This window comes from Apodemus sylvaticus, chromosome 22 (assembly GCF_947179515.1).
Source record: "Apodemus sylvaticus chromosome 22, mApoSyl1.1, whole genome shotgun sequence".
NCBI classification, from domain to species: domain Eukaryota; kingdom Metazoa; phylum Chordata; class Mammalia; order Rodentia; family Muridae; genus Apodemus; species Apodemus sylvaticus.
Window position 1 is genome coordinate 34839576 of NC_067493.1, and position 16515 is coordinate 34856090.

A 16515-nucleotide genomic window follows, 5' to 3' on the forward strand; every position below is an offset into this window, starting at 1 on the left:
TTAAAAACTGAGTATATTCCACGCGTGGGTGCCTGCAGAGTTCTGGAGGCACCGGGACACCTGACCCTTGTCGGCTGCCCACGGGAGTGCTAGGAACCTAAGCCCACCTGCTGAGCCACCCATCATCTCTCCTGCTTTCTGCACAAGTGTCTGTCACTGAGCTTGTAAGCTTGCTGACTGGATAGACCTGCTGGCCCAGGGCTGGCTCTCCTGCCCTCAGAGGGCTCCAGGGATGAGGCTCAGGTTGCCAGGCTGGGAAGACAGACAAGTGCCTTTACTACGGAGCCATCTTGCCAGTAGCCTTCTGTCACTTAGTCTTACTGTGACCCAGGTGGCTGGCACTGAACTCATGGCACTCCTTTGCCTCAGCACCCCAGGTGCTGCCACCATGCCTGCCTCTGGTAAAGACCTTTCCTGGAAATGAAAAGCAAGCTAGTTTTTTTTTTTTTCAAGACAGGGTTTCTCTGTGTAGTTCCGGCTGTCCTGGAACTCACTCTGTAGACCAGGCTGGCCTCGAACTCAGAGATCTGCCTGCCTCTGCCTCCTGAGTTAAAGGTTAAAGGTGTGTGCTACCACCACTGCCTGGCTTAAAACCAAGATTCTTAGTAGAAATGACCCTGAGGTCCAGAGAGGAATGGGCGAAGCACTTCATGTCCAGCCCCTTTCCCTGACCACAAATTCATTCTGAGAAGAAATGAATGCTACAAGTTATTAGATCAGAGAATCACCTAGAATCTAACTGCTGGACACTGACGCATGAAATAGCGTCACATTTCCCAGGCTGGCAGGGACTCCCATAGCAGGGGCTAGCTCTGAACTCAGCCCGAGTGCTTGGCATCATGGATTCTCAGAACTGGGGCGACGGCTCAGCAGTTATGCCTGCTCTTGCGGAGGACCACGGTTCGATTCCCCACACCTACACAGAGGCTTAGCAACTCTGTAACTCCCCTTGCAAGGGACCAATGTACTCTTGGGCCTTGTTAGGCACTCACTGCATGTGTGCAGTGAGCAGGCACACATGCAGGCAAAACACCCACGCATAAAATAAAAACCACTCATACACACCAAATAAATCATTGTAAGAAAAATACGGTGTGTGCTACTGTGGCTGGCTTAGTTTCTTTAATTTTTAAAGATTTTTACAGTTTTACTTATTACCTGTGCATGTGTACAGGACTCAGAAGACATCTTTTTTGTTTTGAGACAGGTAGCCCTATGTAGCCCTGGCTGTCCTGGAACTCACTATGCAGACCAGGCTGGCCTTGAACGCAGAGATCCCCTGCCACTGCCTTCTGAGTGCTGGGATTAAACGCTGGCTCCACCACACTGGCGCCCCACAGAGTGTCTGCAGAGTCAGTTCTCTTCCATATCTTGTGGGTTCTGGGGGTGGAACTCAAGAGGCCAGGTGTGTGGCCGGCACTTTTACCTGCTGCAGTCTTGTTGGCCCCGGGGTACACCAGGCAGGAGAAGACACTGGTTTCCCCAAGGCCTCAAGCAATTAAGCATTACAAGACAAACATCCAAAGGCTTTTTCGGCTACAAAGACAAAGACTGTAGAGGTCAGAGCTTTCCCATCACGTCCCACGTCCAGGGCCGGAGGCGAGGCCACACACTGAAGAGCAGAGGTGCAGAGGCAGCCCTGTGGGACCTTCAGAGCTCAGTCTCACTGTAGCCAGGCCGGCAGGGCACTTGTTCCATCCGCAGTACCGCAGAAAGCCAACAAGACACACACCTGTAATCCCAGTGCTCGGCAGGCAGAGGTGGATCAGGAGTTCAAGGTCAGCCTGGGCTACAGAGGCTCTATTCTCACAGAACATAAACAAATCGAGCAGGTTGTAGCAAAGGCTGAGGCACATCTCCCACACCAGGAAAGCCGGAAGGAACATCAGCGCCTCAGCCACAGAGACTCTCCTAGTTCCATTAGTGGAGGACGTCTCAAGTCAGCTGGCCACTGGAGCCATGGTCTTCTGACACAGCCTGGCCAGCAGTCCAGCCATCTGCAGCAGGGAGTTCACTCCTTCTGCCACTTTCATGTGAGTGTATCCAATCTCCTGAAAGACACGCGAGAGCAGCAGGTGGGCAAGGGGACTAGTAGGTCCTTCTCGGCTAACTAGTGGGTGGTTCCGAACAGATCCGAGGACCTCAACGTGCTCATGAATCGGGTTCTGAGCCTGAGGTAGACCTGCAGCTTCCAGTCCTGAGCCACAGGCCCAGTCTGCTAGGGTCTCACATAGCCCAGGCTGGGTTCAAACTCCCTACGTAGTTGAGGGTGGCCCTGAGCTTGATTCTCCTGCCTTCACCTCCACCCAGTTATTCCCGCTGTTGCTGTTGGAATGAGGTCTCACTGTGTAACTACTGGTGAGGTCGTGCCCAGCAGCGCCCTTCTCATGCAGTGCTGCGGACCAGCCCCAGGCGTCTGAGGCAGGCACTCCCAACGAGGCCCGCCCCAGTTCAATTCTTAAGATGTTCAGCATACACTTGCCGGAGTCAGGGGTCTTGTGCCTGGGAACCCACTGAGCAGAACAAGACCTTGGCTGGGAGGTGTGGTGGCCTGTGCAGTGGCCTTAGCCATAGAAACGCCAACGCCCTTCCTGGGAACAAGTGACAGTGACAGTCACAGTGAACACTGCTCAGTGATCAGGGCCCGGGTTCAGGCCCACAGCACCGCACATCTGGAAGGCTCTATGCAGTGAGGAGGCCAGGGCAGGGCAGTGGGTGGCCCATGCCCTTAAGCCCGGCTTAGGCCATACTGTGAGACCCCAACTATAAACACAAAGCGAGAAGCCGCCAGACTCTATGGTAGACACACACGAGGCACTCCTGAACTCTGACTAACCTTGATGAACTCCAGTTTCAAGTATTCAGCCATCGGGAAGGTTTTGCACACTCGGAAAATATTGCCGATGACATCTTCGGGTGAGTAGCCCAGGTGCCACAGGTGAGCAAGAATCTAGACAGAAGACCCAGCAGGCTCTGAATGCTGTGAGCACACACACACACACACACACACACACACAGAGTCGGACCTATGGGGGGGGCCTAGCCTATCACCCTGTGGTAACAGTTTGGCTTTGAGGATCTCCTGAGAGTTAGAGGTGTTAGTGGGCCCCGTGGATGTCTTGGGTCACCCAGCCCTCTGATCCCAGCAGATAATGTAGCTCACTTTCCGGGAAGGCCCCACTGACGGAAGGCAAGATGCTCTGATATCTTGCCTAGATTGCATCTCTACCCAGAGCCTTCCAGGTGGACTCCCTCCCCCAGGCTCAGTCAGACAGAGGCCCCTGCATGGTGGGAGCAGACAACGGAGCAGGGCCGGATTTCGTTAGTGCCGGACCTCCCTCCCGTCCACCTTCCCTAGCCCGGGGCTGTGTCTAGAGACAGTTCTCCGAGCCTTGGCACCTTGGACGTCTAGTGGTGTTTGGGTTAGACAGGGAGAGCTAGCGTCAGGGATTAGTTAGCTGTGTCCCTCCTTCAGGAACCAGTCTCCCCGCCTGCTACTCCAGTTTCTCACTAAGTCCAACTCCGCCCCAAGCCTCGTCAGTCTCCCCGGTTGACTGAGTGGGAAACATGGATCAGTTAAGGGGTCTCTGTCCAATTGTATCCCGACACCTAGAGATCTGAAGTCATCCTCACTGGTGTCCGCTCAGAGAACCAGACCCACCCTTCAGCCACACCTGAACCAAATCCTTTCTGACCCCTCCTCTTCCTGGTTGGCCCTCTATGTGATTCTCAAGAAGACAGAGCAGAGCCAGGTGATGGTGGCACACGCCTATAATCCCAGCACTCTGGGAGGCAGAGGCAGGCGGATTTCTGAGTTTGAGGCCAGCCTGGTCTACAGAGTGAGTTCCAGGACAGCCAGGGCTACACAGAGAAACCCCGTCTCGTAAAAACAAAACAAAACAAGACAGAGCAGGATGTGACATGTGTCCCCTACGCAGGACAATGTGACATCACTGGGGGTGTTGGTTGCTCTTCCCTTGTCCCAGGCTGAGATCTCCTGTGCAGGATGTAACTCCAGAAGGTCTACTGTCTGCAGTGTGGCCTGGGGCAAGGAATCAGCCCTATGAATCAGTTTCATGGCTTGAGTGTGAAGTGCCACGTGGTGCCCGGCTGGTGGCTGTTCCGGCTGGTGGCTGTTCCGGCTGGTGGCTGTTCCCGGAGGTCCTGCATTTAGGAGGTGGGGCCTCCACAGCTCGGCAGCAGCACGCGCTTCCTGACCCATCAAGATATGAGGCAGCTCATGGGGCTGGAGAGATGGCTCAGTGGTTAAGAGCACTGGCTGCTCTTTTGGGACCCGGGTTTAATTTCTAGCACCCACATGACAGCTCACAACTCTAACTCCAGTCTTGGGGACTGATGTCCTCTTCTGGACTCCAAGGGCACCAGACACACATGTGGTCAGCAGACTACATGAAAGCAAAATACTCATGCATATTTAAAAAGAGTAAAGACACCAGGCGGTGGTGGCGCACACCTTTGATCCCAGAACTTGGGAGGCGGAGGCAGGCGGATTTCTGAGTTCGAGGCCAGCCTGGTCTACACAGTGAGTTCCAGGACAGCCAGGGCTACACAGAGAAACCCTGTCTCAGGGGAAAAAAGGAGCCAAGCCTCCGCTCCCACCACCACGCCCTCCTGCCAGTCCCAACAAAGCGGCCTCTGCAGAGCAACTTCCACCTGGTTCTGGCAGAGTGAGAGAACTCATGGTGACTTTATAGTGTTAAGGGGAGTGACACAGAGGGAGCCCTGGAGACACCGTGGGCTCCTCGGCCTGGCTGAAGAGAGACACGGCCTGTGGAGATGAGGAAGGAGGAGGCCCACCTTATAGGCCTCATCGATGTTGGCGTTCACACAGTGCTGGATCATCTCCTTCACAAGCAGGGGGTGGGGCTCGTCGCAGACCTGAGTGAACAACCAGGGACACGACATCTTGAGGCCCGGACTGGTTCTCACCAAGTCTCCAGCGGCCGGAGTGGGGTTTGGGAACACCCTGCTCACTCCCAAGGACATCCCCAAAGTGACAGCTCCCAATGCAATTAAATTCCTCACAGCCAAGATGAATGAACTACAAGGCAGCCAAAGGCCCAGCAAGACTCTGCTTGGGTGGCATTAAAGGTGTGGCGTCACATGGTGGCGCATGCCTGTAACCTCAACACTTAGGAGGACCTCAAGTTCAAGGCTAGTCTGGGCCACATATTGAGACCTAACTGACTCTACAATAAGTGAATGAGCGGCGGCTGGCGGCACATGGTTGTGACTTCAGCACGAGAGTGCTGGAGGCAGGAGATCAGAAGTTTGAGGCCCGGGGACAGGGTCTGCGCTACAGACTGAAGCTGCCGGGCGGTGGTGGCGCATGCCTGTAATCCCAGCACTCTGGGAGGCAGAGACAGGCAGATTTCTGAGTTCGAGGCCAGCCTGGTCTACAGAGTGAGTTCCAGGACAGCCAGGGCTACACAGAGAAACCCCGTCTCGAAAAAAAACAAATCCAAAAAAAGTCTAACCCTACAGACTGGGCCCGGGGACAGGGTCTGCGCTACAGACTCTGGGTCAGAAAAAAAAGAAACAAAAGAAGGTGGGACAGACGGCTCAGGGAGGCAAGCGATTTCAGACAGGCCACCAGAGCCCAGCCAGCAGCGCACGTAAGGGTAGGACCATCTCTGCAGGGGGTGAAGGATCAGGTAACACAGGATCAGGCTAGCCTGGATCCACCCATCTTCAACTACCTCCACGTGAAACCTTCCCAGGACCCTCCCACTGGTCTCCTGGGCACAAGGGACAAAGCTGTGGTGGGAAACCAAATGAGGCAAGGACCCAACTCTGCCAGGAGCCCATTCACCGAGCTGTGAGTGCCCGCCAACTTCCTTAGGGAACAAGACAGTGACTCACAGTCCCCCTGCCGTAGCCTCCCAACAGCTCGTATTATAGGCATAGGATGCCTAGTTTATGTGGTGCTGGGTCTGGAACCCAGGTGAGCACTCTACTAAATCAGGCCTTGCCCGCCCGCCTGCCCGCCCTCCTGCCCGCCCGCCTGTCTGCCCGCCTGCCCACCCGAGATAGTTCTCACTCTGTAGGTGATGCTGGCCTGGAACTCCCCACCCTTCTGTGCAGCCTCCCAGATGCTGGGATCACAGGCGTGGACTACCAAGCCGGGTCCCACATCCACCCAACGGCTGTGCAGGCCCACTGTGCTGCATGTTAGCCCTCTCCTGGCCCTGGTACCTTGAATACATTCTCGCTGTTGATATAGCCAAACCCTGAGAAGGTGGACTGCAGGTTGTTCAGTGCCTGGAAGGAGACAAGAGACACAGCATGGGCAACTAAGATGTCTTCCCTGCTCTGCCTCTCAGGGACCCGACACCCACCCTCTAGCAGCTCCCCTGCAGGGTGTGGGGTCCCCAGTCTGCATTTTAGCCAGATTTGGCACAACACTCATTCATAGACTTCAACTTGTAAGAGCAATGTGCTGGTCAGTCTCATGTCAACTAGAGACAAGCTAGCATTACCTGAAAGGAAAGTCTCCACAAGAGCCCGCTATAGGGCAATTTCTTACTTAGCGACTGATGGGTGGGAGACAGCCCGCTGTGGGTGGGGCCGTCCTGGGGGGAGGGCCTGGGTAAGAGAGCAGGCTGAGCAATGGAGGGCAGCGCCCTCCATGGCCTCCGCATCAGCTCCTGCCTCCAGGTTCCTGGCCTGCGTGAGCTCCTGTCCTGACTTCCTTTGGTGATGAACAGCGATGAGGAAGTGTGAGCTGAATCAACCCTCCTGTCCCCAGCTTGCTTTTTGGTCATGGTGTTTCACTGCAGCGGCAGAAACCCTGACTAAGACAGAAAGCCACGGTCACCCACCAACCTGGCGCATGTCTCCCTGGGCTGTGAAGATGATGGCTTCCAGGCCGTCATCTGTGTACGGCACCTTTTCCTTCTCGATGACATTCATGAGCCTGCTGAGGACCTGGGCGTCGGTGAGCTTGGTGTAGCGGAGCACCGCACAGCGGGACTGGATGGGCTCTGGAGAGAGAGGGCAGCGTGAGGGCTCCCGGCAAGGCTGGCGGCTGGTCAGAACACGCTGAGCCAACATCACACCATCAGGGAAGAAGCGCAGCGGCTGGGTCACCAGCTTTCCAGTCCTGCTCCTGCTCCGCAGAGGGCCTTTCTCTAGGTGTGCGTGCGGATGTGTGTCCAGTACCCAACACACACACACACACACACACACACACACACACACACACACACACACACACACACAAGAAGTTAGGACCTCTGGAGTCACCAGAATCACAGTGTGGAATGCGTGGGCCCCGTGGGGAAGGATCACAGTCGGCCAGGCTAGGAGGGAATGGAACTCCAAGCTCCTTAAAGCTCTACAAGGGACCAGGCAAGAAGGTGCTAGCTTGTAATCCCAACACTCGGGATTACATAGTGAGGCAGGGATGGGAGGGTCGTGAGTTCTTCAAGGTAAGCCTCAGGTATTAGGTCAGTTCAAGGCCAACCTGGGCTACTTGAGACTGACTCAATGAACCAACAACAACAACAAGAAAAAAGGATCCTTATATCATATATATTAAAATATTTTTGGAATGTAAAAAAAAAAAAAAGAAAAAGAAAAAAGGAAAGGGGGGGGGAGGCAGGGAGCAAGACCGCTCAGTGGAAACAGATGCTTGCCGCCAAGACTGACAACCTGAGTTCAATTCTGAGGCCCACATAGATGATAGCTGGCTTCTCTTAGCCTCTGGCATCTACAGGCAGGCACATGCCAACGTGATGTTTAAATCAAGGGGGGCAGGTGGGACAGGAGGGATGACTCCTGCTTACAGAAAGCATTTCACCCATGTAGGCAGCCGTGAGCCGGCAGGAAAAGGCATGTGGTAACACGCTTGTGTGTGGGGTGGAGGGGAAGTGGGACAGAAGAGCCCAGTGCAGGACATCAGCAGGACAGCAGTGAGACAGATAGCACAGCATGGCAGCACAGGCCGACTCGGGCTGTGCATGCAGCATGTGGTACGAGGGGTGCTACCTGCCTGACAGAGGCCGGGGCTTGGGCAGCTGGGCTCCAGGCCAACGGCACCACAGAAAGACACTGTAGTGAGGTGAGGCCTCAGCTAAGCCCAATGCGGAGTCGATGCCAAGGGTCGCAGCACAGAAAACAACCAGAGCATGGTCTAGACAACTGTGTGGCACAGGCCTGCCGCCCCATCTACTCAGGGTGCTGAGGCAGGAGGATCATAAGTTCAGGGCATTCCTGGGAGATAGAGCGAATTCAACACCAGCCTGGGCAATTTAGGAAGACTGAGTCTCAAAATAAAACATACACAGGGCACAGTTAGTCGGAGGGTGAAGGCCTAAAACCCCTGGGCTGCATCTGCAGTCCCATGAAAGATAAAATTAGGGCCGGCAAGAACTGCCTGCAATCCTAGTTCCAGGGCACGTACATTCAGACAGACAGACAGACACAATGAAGATCAAAATCAAATGAAAAACCACGCCTGTGATCCCAGCACTTGGGAGGCAGAGGCAGGCGGATTTCTGAGTTCAAGGCCAGCCTGGTCTACAGAGTTGAGTTCTAGGACAGCCAGGACTAAGCAGAGAAACCCTGTCCAAAAAAAAACAAAAAACAAAAAATAAAATAAAAAGGGGGAGCCTTACTGGCCGCAGCTGCCCAGGCTGCCCGCTCACCTATGATTTTGTCTGAAGCGTTACAAGCCAGAGCGAAGCGGGTCGTCTTGGAGTAGATTTCCATGGTTCTCCTGAGCGCCTGCTGGGCTCCATCCGTCATGCTGAGGAGGCGTAAGAGGAGGTTGGTGCCAGGTTGGGGGGCGTGGCCCCATCATCCCTGCTGTTCTGAGAGAGAGAACTGAGGACCTGAGGCCAGCCTGGTCTACTTGGGGAACCCATGTCCAGCCCACACCTGTCTGCCTCATCCAGAATGATTATCTTGTGCCGGCCCTTGGGGAGGGTGACTTTCTGCTGGGCGAACATCTTGATCTTATTCCTCACCACGTCGATGCCCCTGAAACACAAGAATACAAGAATGAATGTGTCACAAACATGTTATCCCGAGGGAGGGGCTCTGTGGGCTCTGAGGTCTGCACAGTGAGTGACGGACTGTGTTTATCTCCTGAGCCAATTTCAGTGGCCCGACTTACTTTTTAATGTTTTTGTAGATGCACAGCATGTGCGTGTGGTGCGTGTGTGTATGTGGTGTGTGTGTGTGTGTGCCTGTAGAGGCCAGAAGCGGAATGCCTGGATGCCTGGAGCTGGAGCTCCTAGCAGTTGTGAGCTGGTACAAGGTGAGTGGTGCAGGAAGGGAATTCTGTGTCTCCACAAGAGCATCATGTTTCTTTCTTTTGTTTTTGTTTTTTTGAGATAGGGTTTCTCTGTGTAGCCCTGACTGTCCTGGAACTCACTCTGTAGACCAGGCTGGCCTTGAACTCAAAGATCCACCTGCCTCTGCCTCCAGAGCGCTGGGACTACAGGCATGCGCCACCACCTTCCTGCATGGCAGCATGTTCTTAACTGCTAAGCAATCTCTTCAGCCCTGTGTTTTATTTTTTGAGAGAGGATCTACACATGGTGTCTGGGAAGACCTGGAACTCAGAAGCCACCTGCCTCAGCCTCTCCAGTGCTGGGATTTCCCACACACTGCTCCCAGTTCCCAAGGGGCTCGTAAATCCTCCTTGAGCTACAGGACTGTATTTTAACTTGGGAACATGAGCTAGCAGTCACACACAGACCAGAGGTTGGCGGTGGCCGCCCGGGCTGCAGAGGAAACGGGGAGTGCTCGAGGGCAGTTTCAGTTTTGCAAGGTCAGAAAGGTGTTGCACAGTAACACGAACATATTAACATGACTGAAGCGAACACTGAAAAGTGGTTTCAGGGCCGGGGGAGACGGCATTGTGGGTAAATGCACCTGCCAGCAGACTGCAAGATGCACAACCTGAATTCAACCTACAGAACCCGCATAAAGGTAGAAGAAAGCTGATTCCCCATGACTGTGCTCTGACCTTCACACGTGCCAGGGTGCGCGCGCGCGCACACACACACACACACACACACACACACATGCACGCGCGAAAATGGCTCAGTAGGGAAAGGCACTTGCTGCTGACCTCCGAAACCTGAGTGTAATCCTCAGGACTCAGTGGAGAGAACCAACTCCCAGCAAGCTCTTCTCTGAGCTCTACACACAAATGCCCCTCCCCCCAAAAAATAAGCAGCAATAAAACACACTTTAAAAAGAGAGTAATTGGCCGGGCGGTGGTGGCGCACTCTGGGAGGCAGAGGCAGGGGGATTTTTTGAGTTCGAGGCCAGCCTGGTCTACAGAGTGAGTTCCAGGACAGTCAGGGCTACGCAGAGAAACCCTGTCTTGAAAAAAACTAAATACAAACAAACAAACAAACAAAAAGTAATTTTTGAGCATTTCATCAAAACAAGGAACCCTGCACGTGTTCCTCAGACCCTGGACCGGCCATGATTCCTCTCAAGTGTGGGGCCAGTGAAGCAAGTTCGGGGCCCGAGCAGGAGGGCAGGTGTAGCAGGAGGTCGGGTCCCTCCTCGAAACTCCCCGCCCCCCCCACCTGTCATTTGATGCATTGAGTTCCAGAACTGCATCCTTCAGGGCCGGGCCCAGCAGCGCTCTCGCCAAGCAGAGGATGCTGGTCGTCTTGCCAGTTCCTGGGGGACCCTGCGGGTAACAGCTCCCCTAAGTGCTTCAGCCAAGAAGGTCCCAAGGACTGGGGAGAAGGCCCAGCAGTTACGAGCATTCATTATTCACTCGTACTTGTCCAGAGGACCTGGGTACCATCCCCAGTGCCCAAAACTAACTAACTTCAGTTCCAGGGACCCACCCCCCTCAGGGCACCAGGTATGCACACGGCACATAAACACAAATGCAGGTCTAATACCCATACACATAAAAATGAACTAATTAAAAAAGGAGTCCCACGTAGGTCCTGCGGCTCCCACCACTCCCCACTGTTGGCGCATGCTCCCTGACAACCCAGCCAGGCCCCACAGCCTCCCCAGGCAGGGAATGGACCTGGGACACAAGATGCCCACGGGCCAGGCCTGAGTACTCACAGCAATGATGATGTTGGGCACATTGCCTTCTCTCGCAAACACCTGAGAGGAAGAGGTTCACCACGTTAGGTGTGGTGGTGCCTGCTTAGTCTCCGCACCCGGGAGGTCCAGGCAAGAGGACCAGGAACTCAAGGCCAGCTCAGGCTGCATACCAAAATCCTGACTCAAAAAACAAATGAATGGCGGGGGTGTGGTGGCACACACACACACGCCTTTAATCCCAGCACTTGGGAAGCAGAGGCAGACAGATCTTTGTGAGTTAGAAGCCAGCCTGGTCTACATAGCAAGTTCTGGGCCAGCCAGGACTACCTAGTGAGATCCTGTCTTTAAAAAAAAAAAAAGGCAAAATAAAACCCACAAACAAACAAAGACAGGGGCCGACAGGATGGCTTGGCAGACAAAGGCACTTGCAGAGGCTGAGAAGCTGAGCTGTCGTCCATCAGCAGGCCCCACCGTTGGGCAGAAGGGAACCAACTGTGATCTCTTCCGAGGTAGGAAGACCCACCCTAAGTGTGGGGGTACCTTCCCCACAGATATGCCCACCCCGTGAGGAACAGTTGAAGTCCCCCTTCACCCCTCAGCAACCTTCCTCCAATCCCCACTAGCTGATTGGCTGCCTGAAGTGACGTCAGAAGGGCTCCGGGCTCCTCACCTCCAGCCTGCTCACGGTGTCTTCATTTCCTACTATTTCATTGAGCTTCAGGGGTCTGTATTTTTCAACCCTGTTGAGGAAAAAGCAAACCCTGACATGGTTACCCTACAGTACCCAGAAGCGAGGGCAGGGAAGGGCAACCCTGCACAGTCTGCCAGGGTGGGGCTGTGTTACCTGTAATGCCAACTCAGAGAGGCTAAGCCAGGAGGACGCCGAGGTCCAGGCAGCCTCTGCTACATACATACTTCAGAGAAGAAAAGAGAACCCAGGAGGAAGACGCTTAAGCCAGAAAGAGTGCACAGAAAGGCACTCTTGGCAAAGCTAGTCAGCCTTACCGCAACCCCCAGAACCAAGATGGCACAGGAAGAAAACTGATGCCCTCCACACGCACCGTGGGACTTATATGTACGGCACACACCCACAAAATGAGTAACTAATCGAGGCCTGGAGAGACGGCTCAGGGACCGAAAGCACTGGCTGCTCTTTCAGAGGACCTGGGTGCAAATCCTTCCCAGCGCCTACAGAGAAGCTCACAGCTGCCTGGGGCTCCAGTTCCAGGGAATCTGATACCCTCACACAGACACACACACACACAGGCAAACCCAGCAATGCACATAAAGTTAGTTAGTTAATTAATTAATTAATTCAAGCAATCAGCCAGGCCCAGTGGCGATCCCAGGTATCTTGGGGCTGGAGCGGGAGGTTCAGAAGTTCACAGTTATAACAAGCACAAGGCCAGTCTAGGCTAAAGGAGACACTCTCCATACATGTTAAAAAACAATAAAAATAACCACTAGAGAGATGATTCCGTGGTTAAGAATGCTTGCTGCTGCAGAACACCCAGGTTCCACTTCTAGCATCTACACAGTGGGTCACAACCTCCTGGAACTCTTAACTCCAAGAGATCCAATGCCCTCTTCTGTCTTTTTCACGCCTGCATGCACACACAGTCCCATATGGACGCACAGGCAAAACACTCACACACATAAAGGGGACCTCAAACAAACAGCAATGAAACCCAGCCAACCAACACTGACCACCAACAACCTCAAAGCCAAGAAAAAGCCAGCAAGATGGGTGCTTGCTGACAGGCCTACCTTCCTGAGTTTGATCCCGGGCACCCACAGGGCAGAAGGGACTCCTAGAGCTTGTTCTCTGACCTGGCGGGTGCAAGAGCCCCCTCCTCCCCAGTAAAGGAATGCAAAAAGAAAGGCTTTAAGTGAAAAAAGATAACAAGAGAACTTTGAGTGTGACCTGGCTCTTTGCCTGTCCTCCCCACACAGTGGAGGGACCCACCAGTGTGCACCTGACAAACAATACCGGGACTGGCCGGCGGGCCTCGATGGGCCCCATACATCCATTTCTTATACCAAATGGCTATCTTCAGGGTGTCTGTGGTGGCAGGCAGCCAGTGCTGGCTCACTGTGTGCCACTGTTGCAGGTGGCCTACCCTTACCCTCTCAGCAGCAGTTGGTGATTTGGGACTATGACTGGGAAGCCTGGGTGGGCAGGCTTAAGCAGGTTTTTGTTTGCTTGCTTTGGTTCTTTTTTTTGGCTTTTCGAGACAGGATTTCTCTGTGTAGCCCTGGCTGTTCTGGAACTCACTCTGTAGACCAGGTTGGCTTTGAAATCAGAAATCCACCTGCCTCTGCCTCCCAGTGCTGGGATTAAAGGTGTACAGCACCACCACCCGGCCCTTAAGCAGTTTTGAAGTGCTACTTGGTCACTTTACCTCTCCAGGTCTAGGATTATAGGCATGTATGTATCACTATGCCCAGTCCACAGGGCACATGGAGATGTGGGGTCCCATTTGACAGCAAGCACCCTATCAACTGGACCACATCTCCCGACGGCCTGGAACTCATGATCCGTCTATCTCAGCCTCCTGACCACCAAGTTCTGCTTTTCAAACAAACAAGCAACGTAAAAAGCCAAAAGGACGTTTTCCGGCTCTGCGTACAGATGTTGTAGATTTACAGTGATCTGACTATCAGTTTCCTTTGCTCTGCTGTTCTCTTTCCTTTCCCTCTCTATTTTTGGAGACAGGGCTTTACTACATAGTTCTTGCCAGACTGGAACTTCTGATATAGACCAGGCTGGCCTTGAACACAGAGATCCACCACCTCCAGCCTCCTGAATGCTTTATGTTTTAAGTATATATCCATGTGTGCATGCGTATTATTTGTATGTGCCATGGCACAGGTGCGGAGCTCAGAGAACTTTGGGAGTCAGTTCTCTCCTTCCAGAATGCAGGATCCAGGGATTAAACTCAGGTCGCCAAGCACTCGATCGCTGGTCTCAAACGCACTGTGTAGCTACAGAGGACCTAACAGGAGTGACCCACTCCACGCGGAGACCTGTTTTCTTTTTACTTATTCCTATGTTGACAAGACAATGCTGAATTACATATGTGGTGCTTTTTCTTTTCTTCCTTTCTTTTTGAGTGCTGGAATGAAATCCTAGGCCCTGAGCATGCCAGGCAAGTGTTGTGCCACTGAGGGCACCTCCAGTTTGCATAATACTTTTTCTAATATTACCTTACACTTTAGAACAGCGTTCTCAACCTGTGGGCTGCGACCCTGTCACAGCGGTTGCCTAGGGCTACCAGTAAACTCAGATATTGACATTATACAACTTAACAATTACAGCTATGAAGTAGCAACAAAAATTTTATAGTTGGAGGGGGCACCCCAACATAAGGCACTGTGTGAAAGGGGAGGGGGCACCCCAACATGAGGCACTGTGTGAAAGGGGAGGGGGCACCCCAACATGAGACACTGTGTGAAAGGGGAGGGGGCACCCCAACATGAGGCACTGTGTGAAAGGGGAGGGGCACCCCAACATGAGGCACTGTGTGAAAGGGTCCCAGCAATCGGAAAGTTGAGAGCCACTGCTCTGGGTGTCCGGATAGTTCAGTGCACTGAGGACTCTCTCTGTGGTCTGGTGTCAGAAACCGTACTCTTAATAAAGGAAAACTAGTGCTGGGGGTAACTCCATGATAGTGCATGGCCTGCCATCAATTCCCATCCAAAAAAATCAAAAGCTCAAAATAGTGACATGAACCTGTAGCCCCCCCCCCCCACACACACACGTTTTGTTTAGTTTAGCAGAGTTTCTTTCTTTCATTCTTGTTTTTGTTTGTTTTTTGATTTTTCGAGACAGGCTTTCTCTGTGTAGCCCTGGCTGTCCTGGAACTCACTCTGTAGACCAGGCTGACCTCGAACTCAGAAATCCACCTGCCTCTGCCTCCCAAGTGCTGGGACTAAAGGCGTGCACCACCACTGCCCGGCTTAACAGAGTTTCTATGTGTACCACTGGCTGGCCTCAGAGATTCGCCTGCCTCTGGCTTCCAAGTGCTGGGATCAAAGGTGTGTGCCACCAGCTGGCTGAAACTAGTAGTTTTTTTGGATAAGATTTTAAACAAATAAAAAATATGAGATCAGGCCTGGAGAGATGGCTCAGCAGTTAAGAACACTGTTCTTCCAGAGATCCTGAGTTCAATTGCTGGCTCACAACCATCTGTAATGGGATCTGATGCCCTCTTCTGGTGTGTCTGAAGACAGCTACAGCGAACTCACATACATAAAATAAATAAAGAAATCTTTTTAAAAAAATGAGGCCATTAGCATTGCAGTGCACGACACCCTATTAGTCACGTTTAAGCATCACTTAGACTTCGAGACACACATTCCTCAGTTTCCATAAATAAAAATCTCTACCTTTGCCTGGTGGCTTACACCTGTCATTCCAGCACTTGGGAAGCTGAGGCAGGAGGACTTCAGAAACCTCCAGACCAGCTTGGGTTGCACTGTGAAACCCAGGGCTGTGAATGGGCCTCAGTCGGTGGAGTGCATGCTTTGTATGCACGAGGCTGTGTTCCCGCCCCAGCACAGCTTTACGGAAGTAATGCATGCCTGTCACCCCAGGATAAACGTTCAAAGTCATCCTTTGCTACATAGTGAGTTCGAGTCCAACCAGGGTTGCACAAAACACGGTTTCAAAAACAAAACAAAAAAAAAGGGAAAGAAAAACTGAAACCTAGGTTCAAGAAGAAAAAGAAAAAGGGAAATCTGCGCTCCTGGGGACATCCGCACCTCCGGTGTGTCCCCTAGACCCAGGCCGAACCAGGGTCCCTGGAGCTCGGCCCGCCCTCACTCGCCATCCCCTCTACGCGCGCGGTACCATGGCTGCAGGCTCACCACGGCAGCTCGTAGTGGCCGGCGGTCTTGCTGGGGACAGGCGAGGGCTCCCGCGCCCCACTCTCGGCCGGGCCACTGCCGCTCTCCTGCACCTCCATTCCGGTGGCCGCTCTTCCCGCCACCCGAAGCTCCGCCCCATGACGCTCTGACGGAAGTCTGGGTCCTGGTTTCCGGGCAACGCGGAGAGGGAAGCGGAAGTGCGTTATGGGGGGGCGGTGGTCTCTTCCTGCGCCTGCGCAGAGAGCACAGCGTAGCCACCCCTGGCCACTAGAGGTCGCATTGGCACCAGGAGCCGGCGTTTAAGAGGCGGTGAAAGAGACATTATTTTTGTTTGTTTGTTTGTTTTGTTTCTTTGTTTGTTTTTGTTTTTGATTTTGGTTTTATGGAGACAGGGTTTCTCTGTGTAGCTCTGGCTGTCCTGGAACTCACTCTGTAGACCAGGCTGGCCTCGAACTCAGAAATCCACCTGCCTCTGCCTCCCAGAGTGCTGGGATTACAGGCGTGCGCCAACACCGCCCGGCGGAAAGAGACATTTTATTGTATCTTATTTAATTGTACTCTATTTCATGTCGTTTTGTCTTCTTTTTATTT

At 53.3% G+C, this 16515-nt stretch overlaps 1 protein-coding gene across 2 annotated transcripts; it reads right to left on the reverse strand.

Annotated features, from left to right (window-relative positions):
* Nucleotides 1–1107: 1107 nt before the first annotated feature.
* On the reverse strand, nucleotides 1108–16068 carry Rfc2 (replication factor C subunit 2). Of its 2 annotated transcripts, XM_052169045.1 has the most exons (11): nucleotides 15925–16068; nucleotides 11726–11795; nucleotides 11074–11115; nucleotides 10572–10678; nucleotides 8902–9003; nucleotides 8670–8770; nucleotides 6847–7004; nucleotides 6217–6282; nucleotides 4819–4899; nucleotides 2837–2950; nucleotides 1108–2051 (listed from the first exon to the last, which is right to left on the reverse strand). In XM_052169045.1, exons 1-11 carry the CDS (start codon nucleotides 16020–16022, stop codon nucleotides 1941–1943), a joined length of 1050 nt encoding a protein of 349 aa, XP_052025005.1. In that variant the 5' UTR covers nucleotides 16023–16068; the 3' UTR covers nucleotides 1108–1940. The 2 variants fall into 2 exon arrangements, with proteins under 2 accessions (XP_052025005.1, XP_052025006.1); XM_052169046.1 differs by lacking the exons at nucleotides 10572–10678; nucleotides 11074–11115; nucleotides 11726–11795.
* Nucleotides 16069–16515: the final 447 nt, after the last annotated feature.